The 12,123-nt window shown below is 41.0% G+C and overlaps 1 protein-coding gene across 1 annotated transcript; it reads left to right on the top strand.

The window, feature by feature from the left end:
• Positions 1–895: 895 nt before the first annotated feature.
• LOC145545656 (olfactory receptor 5BS1-like) lies at positions 896–3,583 on the top strand. The gene is made up of 2 exons (XM_081590494.1): positions 896–1,668; positions 3,421–3,583. Exons 1-2 carry the CDS (start codon positions 896–898, stop codon positions 3,581–3,583), a joined length of 936 nt encoding a protein of 311 aa, XP_081446620.1.
• The last annotated feature ends 8,540 nt before the right edge of the window (positions 3,584–12,123 follow it).

The raw sequence follows: 12,123 nt of genomic DNA, 5'->3' as shown, positions 1-12,123 counted from the left end.
AAATTTGACTTGATTTTATCCAAATCCTCTGGTAAAAACTCAGAGAATAGCACAGTCTTCATGGACTCTCATGTTAAATCCTGAGAATACAGTGCAAACATTGGATATTATAACTTCACAGAAATCCCTTGGAGTCACTGATGTGCACAGCCATTGCCTCCAACTTGAGGGCTTCCTTCTGTCTGGTTTCTGTGAAACCAGCAACTCCAGTGCCACTTCCGCTTGTGTTGACACAGAAGGGGAAAAGGTTTCCATTTAATATCAGAGATACCCAAGGAAGACTGTCCCTCAATCTTCAGAACTTCTCAGCTGGAACAGACTTTAGAAACCATCTAGTTTTCTCAATTTGTTTTTTGGTAAGAAACTCAAGTGAATAATTCATGAACTTACAGTGACAGAAGAAGGTCTTGTGCCATCATCAGCTGTCACAATACCTCTGCCAATCATACAAACATGCATCATGGACTGTAAACCAGATGGGCGGCCAACATGTTTATATTGCTTACTCACTATGCCAGTGAGCCTTTCTGTGGTTTGAACTCCATTCTTTTTGGAACTGGAAACGGTACTTCTCAGTGCACTGGTGGCTATTTCCAACTCCCTTCGTTTCCTTCTCCAGTCTCAATAACCTCTTTTTTCTCTCCTTCCTCTCTAAGTTTGATTCTCTACACTCTTCCTTCCCACCTTCTCCATCTTAGCCAATAGATTATTGCCCTGAGCTGGAAAGGGTTGATAAGGTCTGACATGGCAAGGTTGCTTCTGCTACAAAATCTGTCCTGGGTCAGCCCTGAAACTTTATTCATGACACTTCATCCCCACTAATCCTCTGAGACTCATAGCACACTGGAGCATTCTTTTCTGTTCTTGTCCCTCTGAAAGAAAACTCGAATGCTCCATGGAAGCTGGCAACACCACCAGAGTCACTGTGTTTGCTCTCCAAGGACTATCCAACAACCCTCACATCCAGGTAGTACTATTTGTAACATTCCTGGTGATTTACCTCCTGACCCTCACAGGGAACCTGCTGATGCTGCTGGTGATCAGGACTGAGTCCCGCCTCCACACCCCCATGTACTTCTTCCTCAGTCACCTCTCCCTCCTGGATGCTTTCTATTCCTCAGTCATTGTGCCTAAGCTGCTAGAGAACCTGCTCTCCAAGTGGAAGACTATATCCTTCCTCGAATGTTTCACCCAGATTGCCTTGATCATATTTTCTGGGGCCACCGAAGCTTGCCTCCTTTCAGTCATGGCCTATGACCGGTACCAGGCTGTGTGCCACCCACTGCTGTATGTTGGGATTATGAACAAGAAGGTGTGTGCCGGCCTGGCAGGAGCCTCCTGGGCCATAGGAATGGGGACTGGTCTACTTAACACCATCCTCCTAGCTCAGCAGGATTTCTGTGGCCCAAACCTCATCCGCAGTTTTGCCTGTGAGCTTCCTCCAGTGCTCCTGTTGACCTGTTCTGACCCCTACATTAGCATTGCCTCCATCCTGACCACCATGGTGGTCCTGGGCCTTGGTTCTCTTGTCCTATTGGTGGGTTCTTACACCTGTATTATCCTGACAGCCCTGGGGATCAACTCTGCCACAGGTTGGAACAAGATCTTCTCTACCTGTTCATCTCATTTTCTTGTGGCCACTATTTTTTATGGTTCAGGAATTTTCAGGTATGTCATTGCTATACCTTTGAATGTAAATGTAGGATATTTTTCACACTAAGTAAACTTGCTCTGTAGATGGAGCATTGCAGAGTAGCAGGAAAAGAATTGTACTAGAATCAGTAGGCCTAGATTCTAGTTCTGGCTCTGTTGTTGGCCTGATGTGTGAATTATTTTAAAAAATCCATTTTCTTTCTGAGGCCTCAATTGTTTACTCTGAAAACTAACTTAATACAAGAACTCAAGATTTTCTTACTTTCATTAACCTATGATTTTCAGAGTCATCAAAAGAAAATCACAGGGCCTCTGGTAGACATTTATTCAGTGCTAGACAAGAAAATAAAATAAAATACATCATCTTTGAAACCAATGCCATTTCTCCTTCTTACTGCAAGTTCATGTCTCCACAGATTATTTCTGGTTTATTTATTAGGCATCTACTATACAACAGCTGCTTTACATAATCAAGCTCAATTTTAATATGTATCACAACACAGAAAAAATATTATTAATGTCAACTTCTGATAAGAAACCTGAGTTTCAGGAGTAACCAAGTACCTTACAAAAGTTGCCAGAACCAGCTAGGAATGGAACCTAAATATAAACCAAGTCTCCCTGAGTTGAAACTGCAAGTTCTTTTCTACCATGTTTCTCTCAAACATAAACAGCTCTAGTTTATGTGTCTTTGCTTCCTAGGAAACAGTAACTAATGGCCTGTTCTCTATACTAGTGAAATGGAGATGGATTTGCACAAATTGCTCTATACTTTTCTCACTTGTTTCTTACTTGGTAAGAAGTGTGGCATGGGAAAAAATAAAGCGAGGCCCAGGAGAGCTCATCTGAGCCTGAGGACAAATTTCTGCAGCTCTTTGTCTCAGTCTCCTCATTTGCCACAAGGGGGTGCAAGATTTCTCCTACCTATTTCACAGATATGTTAGAAGGGATAATTTAAAAATTAAAAAATGACAGTAAAATGAATATCTTTTTTAATCAAGCACACCAAACCCAAAAAGAACATTCCAATGATAATGGCACAATTGCAAAAAAAAAAAAAAAAAGGTAATGCTTCTTTGGGAAATACTCTCAGTAACACTTAACAAGTTACATTAAAAATTTTAATCTTACTCTTTTGGATTCATATCTCAAGCTAAACACAAAATTTTTATGTTTCACTTCATTTATAAAGCTTAGCTTGTTTTCTAAGCCAAAGACAAACATACTAAAAAGGACACAATTTTATTCCACCACACATTATAAAAATAATGTGCTGTAATTCTGAGGTAACTCCCCATAAATGTTTGGGGAAAATGACAACATTATTGGACTAGCACATAGTTTTGTAAGGAATAATCATCATAAGATGGGAAAAAACAGTTGTGTATATAAGAAAAAGAAGAGGAAAAAATCCTCATATTGTCATCATAATTACTAAGGAAAAGTATTTTGAAAAGTGAAGTGTTACAGAAATGCATGAAATTATTTTTTGTTCTAATCTGTAGCACTTGATATGCTACTGAACTTCCTTTTTCCTTTGGGCAGCTCCTATAATGTTTTGTATAATTCATCTATGGAAGTGTTTAAAGGCAGAAATGACAGACTTCTCACTGATAATACAGTCATTTCTAGATGCTTCTACCAGTGATAGCTGACTCAGCCCTGAGCATCCTCTTTGCAGAGTCTGTGATGGGATGAACCATGCTGCCAACATCATTGTGGCCACTGTCTGAGGTCATTTTTGTCCTTTGTGCAATTCTCTTCAAGGTACATGACTCCACCTTCTGGCTCAGCCCTGGAGCAAGTGCTATCCTTGCAGTACAGTGTGGTGACCCAACTACTGAACCCCCTTATCTACAGTTTGAAGAACCAGGAGGTAAAGGCAGCTCTAAGGAGGATGTTGGCCAGGAAGCCCAGGCTTATCTTCTAAGCAAGACTCTACTGCTTCCTCATAAGAGGAAAAGTCATGGGAAAGAAGAGGAGACGGAGAGAGCTTCATCTCTAAGGTTACTTATTTAGAGATGTTTTTCAGCATGAAAAACAGAAGCCTTGGTTCCTCTGACCCCAGTGCCTTCCCACAGTCAAGCAAGTAGGAAAAACTTCCACAGAACTAATGGCAGCCATCCACAGAGGACCCTGTCACCACACAAGAAAATCTTCTCAATAAACATCTGGATGATCATCAAAAAACAAAAACAGAACCACTATATATCCAGCAATTCCACTTTGGGGACTATATCCAAAGGAAATGAAAACACTAACTCAAAAAGATATCTGCACCCCCATGTTCATGGCAGCATTATTTATAATACCCAACACATGGAAAGAAACTAGGTTTCCTTAATGGACAAATGGATAAAGCGGCATGGATTAAGTAATGGAAGATTATTCATTCATAAAAAAAAGAGAAACTCTACCATTTGTGACAACATGGATGGACTGTGAAGGCATTATTATGCTCAGTGAAATAAATCAGACAAAGACAAATACAATATGATCTCACTTACATGCAGAACCTAGGGAAAAACTGAACTCATAGAAAAAGAGATCAGACATGTAGTTACCAGGAGTGGATAGTAGGAGGAAAGTAAAATAATTAAAAGGCACAAATTTTCAGGGTAAGATAAGTACTAGGTGTAATGTACAATATGAAGATTGTAGTTAACATCACTGTATGATGTATAGGAAATCTGGTAAATGAGTAAATCCTAAGAATTCTCATCACAATGAGAAAAGTTTTTACTTTCTTTTTCCTCTTGCTTTTCTTTATATTATATCTTTATGAGATGATGGAATTTTTTTGAGGAATAAAAAAGAGGTTTATTTAAGTCAAACTGAGGACTATCGCCCAGAAGACAGCCTTTCAGATAACTCTGAGAAACTGCTCCATTGAACCATTATTTTTAGCGTAGACATATACCTTATCAGAACACAGAATACCCATCAAAGATGACCTGGGAATATTCTTTCAAGGTTCCAAAAGAGATAGCTTTAGTAAATATCGAGTGAGATAGCAGGACCCTGGTGTCTAGGAAGAGAACCTTATCTTCAAGAGATTAAACATGGATGTCATAAGAAGGGAGTTCTTTATCCTTATCTTCAAAACAGACATTCTTTACCTTAATGGTTAAAAATCAGACATGCCATGATGTGTGTTTTTGACAGGCTCTTCAAGTTCACACAAACTTCAGGCTGAACCATGTATAAGTCAAAATGACTCCCTCAAAACTCAACGTATGAAAATTTTCTCCATCAGAGGGAACTTTCAAGATTTTCCCAATTAGAAGTTTCAAGATGATGGATATTAACTGAACATATTGCAATACTCATTTATATATGTATATTGAGCCATTCTGCTGTATGCCTTGAACTTATACATTAATGTATGTCAATTATCTCTCCATAAAACTAGGAGAAAAAAGTAAAGACTATCTTCTCAGCTCCACCAGCCATTCCACAGCTACTGCTTTTCTCTCTCGTTTCGTGCCTGTTCCACCCCTCCTCTTTTGTCTTTCCCTCACTCTTTTACTTTTGTCTATGCACAAAGTGGAAATCTGACCACTACCAAATTTCCCACTTCATACTGTGAGGGTCCCGTCTTAATACTGAGACCCAACTTCTACTTGGTTCCCATACTGAAAACTGCCTGGCAAAATCTAAAGCTCCAACAGTAACCTGGAAAGAAATGAAATAAAATAAGTGTGTCATCTGTATTTTTCTTAACTAGAAATACCTAAATCAGAACATAACAAATAATAAATCCTGAATAACTATTTGTTGATTAAGGAATACAAGAAGGAATGAATGATCAGTCTGGCTCAGGAATCCATTCTCTTGCAGGATCCTAGGAAATGAGAGGGAATATTTTCCTCTAAAGTGTAAGCCCTGAGAGCAAAACCCTGTCTAATGATTCTGTGCCTAGTAGGTCCTATCACTTAATTGGTTCTCAATTAGTGTGTAAAAAAAAAAAGAAGAAGAATGAATGAATTAATGAGAGAGAAGGGAGAGAAGGAACATGAAAAGAAACATTTAATTTTGTCCAATTAAACTCCTGCCTTCAGAACAATATACACGTCAGCAGAAAGTAGCATGGAAAAGAGATCAAGATAGAAAGAGAGGAAAAAGAGCCCATATTTTGGGACACCACTGAGGGTCATACTCTTAAGAGCTTGCTGAAACACATGCACTCCATCACCCCAGCCCTGAGTCTCTGCACCACCCACCTGAGCCCAGACCACTTGAGACCCCTGACTTGGCTCAAGACTTGTTCCAAGCCTAGAGGAAGAAGAAGCAGTTGGAGAAAGTAAAACAAAAGCTCAGCTGCCACCTCATCTCCCATTCAGCTCCAAAGAGAGCTCTTTGAAAGACAATAGCAGTTGTTCCATCCAAAGACTTACAGGTCTACAACAGCTGAGAACACTTCAGTGCCAACTCCCTGACTTCTATCTGTTCTCGATCCTTTGACCCTTAGACTACAATCTTCTCTGCAATTGTCAGTTTTCTTCAGCAAAGCCCTCTGAAAATAATGGCCTCATATGTGGTACACTCACAGGGGAAATTTCCAAGATGAGGATATTTCTCTCTAGAATGAGGCCAGGGCTGGGAGCTGAGCAAAACAGTCCCAGCTTTTCTGTTCTGACCTCTTGGTGGAGCTGGTCCTTTACATTTTCCAGAGCATATGCCTTCCTGAGGGTGTCAGTTCAGTCACTCAGTCGTGACCCCATGGACTGCAGCACACCAGGATTCCCTGTCCATCACTAACTCCCAGAGCCTACTCAAACTCATGTCCATTGCGTCAGTGATGCCATCCTACCATCTCATCCTCTGTCGTCCCTTTCTCCTCCCGCCTTCAATCTTGCCCAGCATCAGGGTCTTTCCAATAAGTCAGTTCTTCGCATCAGGTGGCCAAAGTATTAGAGTTTCAGCTTCAGCATCAGTCCTTCCAATGAATATTCAGGACTGATTTCCTTTAGGATTGATTGGTTGAATCTCCATGCAGTCCAAGGGACTCTCAAGAGTCTTCTCCAACACCACAGTTCAAAAGCATCAATTCTTCAGTGCTCAGCTTTCTTTATAGTCCAACTCTCACATCCATACATGACTATTGGAAAAACCATAGCTTTGACTAGACAAACAAAGCTCCTGAGGGTGTAACTGAGGCAAAATAATAAGCAGATTGTGAGATCAGTGGAGGAATGGCCATTCAATCCTGCCCTCCCACACAATCACACACAAGGATTATTCCTACAACCCTGCAGACTTGTAGGAAAGCCTTTCACCCCATGATTAGGGAGGGAAATGCACACCTCTGGGAGATGTGTCACATTGTGTTCAAATTCAGACCAAAATCATAGGATGAATATCAAGTTATTTCCTGTGACTTATTTTTCATTATGTATAGGAAAAGGATGCCCTGTCCACCACTTGCCTGGCCTTATATGTCCATAAACAGGCTACTGGGCCTCCATTAGGGAGCTGCTGGTCTCTGAGACAAGAGAAATATGGTCTAAATGCCAAAATACCCAGTGAGTATATAGGGTGTAGGTACCCTGTGGGTGCTAAGTCACTTCAGCTGTGTCTGACTCTGTGCAACCATATGGACTGTAGTCTGCCAGGCTCCTCTGTCCATGGGATTCTCCAGGCAAGAAGACTGGAGTGGGCTGCCATGCTCTCCTCCAGGGAATCTTCTCAACCCAGGGATCGAACCCATGCCTGTTAGGTCTCCTGCATTGGCAGGTGGGTCCTTTACCACTAGAGCCACCTGGGAAGCCCAGGTATATAGGGGAGGTATATAGGGGAGAATGAGGGAATTACAAAAATAAAACTTGGCTAATACAGAAATGGGCAATTTATATTAAAGTTTTGGAATAGTGGATTGTCAAAGCAGGAAGAGATCTCAGGAAAATCACTAGACCAAAATCTTCATTTAATAATGAGGAAACTGAGCCACAGAGACAGAGATGACTTACCCAGCTTTGGACCATCAGTGAAAAGCAGAAATAGATTTAGGACTCAAATCTCCTGATTACCCTTCTTCACATTTTTCATAATCAAAATTAGAATAAAGTTCTGCAAACACACTCCTTAATGACCAGCCAACTAAAAGAAGGAGTAATGAAATACAGAGTCACAACCACAAGGCCCCAGGGGTCCAGATTCTTCTATTGCTCAGCTCTCCTCATCTAGTGGTTCTCAGAAAGAGTTCCTCTTACAACAATTTGTAAAGGGTATTTTCTTATCTCAGAGGTAAGGAAATACCTCAAAGCTGCCTCAAGTCATTAATTTCAGATTCTTTGAGCTCCTGCCCTTACTGTCGTTTTATCACCCTACAACGTTACCTGTCAGAATCCCACCAATACTTCAAAACAAGCTTAACTCTCATTCCTCTCATGAATCTTTCCTTGAGCGCTTTTTCCCACAACCCGCCCCCCACCAAATATAAATTATCTTTCCTCTCATGGACATTTAAGGCACATTTCTAATCTAATGATACTTGTGATACTATATCTTACACTTTAGTTAATTCTTAATGTTTATCCTATCTTTCCTACTATTCCTTGAGGGAAGAGATGCTTTTAGCCAACATTAGATCCCCTCCATCTAAATGTGGAGGTGATGGAATACTAGCTGAACTATTTCAAATTCTAAGATGATGTTGTTAAAAGTGCTACACTCAATATGCCATCAAATTTGGAAAACTCAGCAATGGCCACAAAACTGAAAAAGGTCAGTTTTCATTCAATTCCCAAAGAAGGGCAATGCCAAAGAATGTTCAAACTACTGTAACAATTTCACTCATTTCACATGCTAGGAAGGTAATGCTCAAAATACTTCAGGCTAGGCTTCAGCAGTATGCCAACTGAGCACTTCTAGATTTACAAGCTGGGTTTAGAAAAGGCAGAGGCATTAGTGATCAAATTGCCAACATCCACTGGATCATACACAAAGCAAGGGAGTTCCAGAAAAATATTTACTTCTGCTTCATTGACTACACTAAAGCCTTTTAATGTGTGGATCACAAAAAACTGTGGAAAATTCTTAAAGAGACAGGAATACCAGACCACCTTACCAGTGTCCTGAGAAACCTGTATGTGGGTCAAGAAGCAACAGTCAGAACTGAACATGGAACAATGAACTGGTTCAAAATTGGGAGAGGAGTAGGACAAGGCTCTATGTTGTCACCACCTAGCTTATTTCATTTATATTCAGAGTACATCATGTGAAATGTTGGGCTGAATTAATCACAAGCAGGAATCAAGATCATTGAGAAAAATATCAACAACCTCAGATATGCAGATGATACCCCAGTAATGGCAGAAAATGAAGAGGAACTAAAGAGCCCCTTGATGAAAGTGAAAGAGGGAAACTGAAAAAGCTGTCTTGAAACTCAACATTCAAAAACACTAAGACCATGGCATCAGTCCCATTACTTCATCACAAATAAAGGGGGGAAAAGGGGAAGGAGTGACAGATTTTATTTTCCTGGGCTCCAAAATCAGTGTGGATGGTGACTGCAGCCATGAAATTAAAAGATGCTTGCTCCCTGGAAGGAAAGCTATGACAAACCTAGACAGCATGTTAAAAAGCAGACACATCACTTTACCAACAAAGGCCTTATACAGTCAAAGCTGTGGATTTTCTCATGTATGGATGTGAGAGCTGGACCATAAAGGAGGCTGAGTGACAAAATTTGATGCTTCCGAATTGCGTTGCTGGAGAAGACACATGAGAGTTCTTTGAACTGCAAGATCAAACCAGTCAACCCTAAAGGAAAGCTACCCTGAATATTCATTGGAGGACTGATGCTGAAACTAAAGCTCCAATACTTTGGCCATCTGATGTGAAAAGCCAACTCATTGGAAAAGAACCTGATGCTGGCAAGATTTAAGGCAAAAGGAGAAGGGGGCAACAGAAGATCCTGGTGTGCTGCAGTCGATGGGGCCCATGGGGGTCACAAAGGGTCAGACAAGACTTAACAAGTGAATAATAACAACAATAAGATCCCCTCCATAGTTCTTTGAATAATCTTGGTGATCAATGAAACTTTGTTGAATTGAATTGATACAGGAAGGAATCTCCACCCTTGAGTTGTTACAAGTTGAGTCCATTTCCTCTTCAGTAGAGATGAAGGTGGCTGGCTATTCAGTTCAGCTCAGTTCAGTTCAGTCACTTAGTCATGTCCAACTCTTTGCGACCCCATGAATCGCGGCACGCCAGGCCTCCCTGTCCATCACCAGCTCCCAGAGTTTACCCAAACTCATGTCCATCGAGTCAGTGATGCCATCCAACCATCTCATCCTCTGTCGTCCCCTTCTCCTCCTGCCCCCAATCTTTCCCAGCATCAGGGTCTTTTCCAATGAGTCAACTCTTTGCATGAGGTGGCCAAAGTATTGGAGTTTCAGCTTCAACATCAGTCATTCCAATGAACAACCAGGACTGATCTCCTTTAGGATGGACTGGTTGGATCTCCTTGCCACCCTCTTCCAACAACACAAGAGAAGACTCTACACATGGACATCACCAGATGGTCAACACCAAAATCAGACTGATTATATTCTTTGCAGCCAAAGATGGAGAAGCTCTATACAGTCAGCAAAAACAAGACCAGGAGACGCCTGTGGCTCAGATCATGAACTCCTTATTGCCAAATTCAGACTTAAATTGAAGAAAGTAGGGAAAGCCACTAGACCATTCAGGTATGACCTAAATCAAATCCCTTATGATTATACAGTGAAAGTGAGAAATAGATTCAACAGATTAGATCTAATAGATAGAGTGCCTGAAGAACTATGGACAGAGGTTCGTAACATTGTACAGGAGGCGGTGACCAAAACCATGCCCAAGCAAAAGAAATGCAAGACAGTAAAATGGTTGTCTGAAAAGGCCTTACAAACAGCTGAGAAGAGAAGTGGAAGGCAAAGGAGAAAGGGAAAGATATACTCAACTGAAGGCAGAGTTCCAGAAAACAGCAAGGAGAGATAAGAAAGCCTTCCTAAGTGAACAATGCAAAGAAATAGAAAAAAATAGAATAGGAAAGACTAGGAATCTCTTCAAGAAAACTAGAGACACCAAGGGAACATTTCATGCAAAGATGGGCACAATAAAGGACAGAAGTTGCAAGAATCTAACAGAAGCAGAAGAGATTAAGAAGAGATGGCAAGAATACACAGAAGAACCATACAAAAAGGGTCTTAAACCAGGATAAACACAATGGTGTGTTCACTCACCTACAGCCAGACACCCTGGAGTGTGAAGTCAAGTGGGCCTTAGGAAACATTACTACTAACAAAGCTAGTGGAGGTGATGGAATTCCAGCTGAGTTATTTCAAATCCTAAAAGATGATTGTGTTAAAGTGCTGCACTCAATATGTCAGCAAATTTGGAAAACTTAGCAGTGGCCACAGGACTGAAAAAGGTCAGTTTTTATTCCAATTCCAAAAAAGGGCAATGCCAAAGAATTTTCAGGATCACTGAAAAAGGGTCAAAAGTTCAGAGCATGGGTCACGCATCCCTGGAGATCAGTCCTATGTCCAATGGTGTCACTACAGGGCCCAGGGCTCAGAGACAAGTCAGCTTCAAGGGGGTACAAAGAAGCAAAACAAGGTAGCCATAGGGAAGAGGAATTCCAGGAACAGAAAGAGGGCAGAAGCAGCAAAGACAGCAGGTGTTTCCAACTTCTCACAGAGCCACTGATCCAGCTTCTCAGAACAGAGTACATCATAGGTCAACCTGATAAAGAAGAAGAGGACAAGGCAAGTTGACTGAAAGGATCTTAGCTCGACTTTCATCTAGCTTTGTCTCCTAGAGGGCTGAGGTGAAGAGCGTGGGTGAAAATTAAAACCAAAAAGATTTTCCTGGCCACGTGGCAAGGAACATTGTGCCACCGCCACTTTTTTTTAACTCCAAGAAAATTGTAGGGCCTTGGTACAAAGAACTTGCCTTAGAGTTTAGGTCTAAACAAGTTGAATTAAATGTGCAAGACTTGCTGAAGCAAACCCTGGACCTCAGCCCTCTGTTAGGGAAATCTTGTTAGGAAAATTGCTAAACAGAAGTGGAGTTAAGTGAGACTTGAAAACTGGAAACCTGAGTCTGCTTAATGAGTTTTGTTTTGAGGATGCCATTCTATATTAAAAGACCAGGAAATAGAAAGGGATATGATGCTGGGATTAAAATTCTGAGAAAAAGGACAGAAGGGTAAAGGAGGAAACAGATCAGGGACTCACAAGGAGTTAATTCCTATTTTATCCAGAACCTTCTTGACACCCATAATGTCATCAGTAAGGTCATCACCCAGGAACTCTGGCAGGAGTTAAGGAAGGGAAATGAGAGAGCTAAGTGTTACCCAGAAAGGTAATGAGCATCCTTCTTCTCTGGTCCTTCTCTAAAATAGAGGCTTATGCCTGTTGCCTTTTATGTGAGAAATCCAATATAATGATATCTTCCCCTTGGTAAGGACTCCCTTCACTTCTC

Source organism: Giraffa tippelskirchi, chromosome 4, assembly GCF_054371585.1.
Source record: "Giraffa tippelskirchi isolate mGirTip1 chromosome 4, T2T-mGirTip1v1.2.pri, whole genome shotgun sequence".
Classification (NCBI taxonomy): domain Eukaryota; kingdom Metazoa; phylum Chordata; class Mammalia; order Artiodactyla; family Giraffidae; genus Giraffa; species Giraffa tippelskirchi.
Note: the sequence above shows the minus strand (reverse complement) of the source record. Positions and strands in the feature narration are given on the sequence as shown.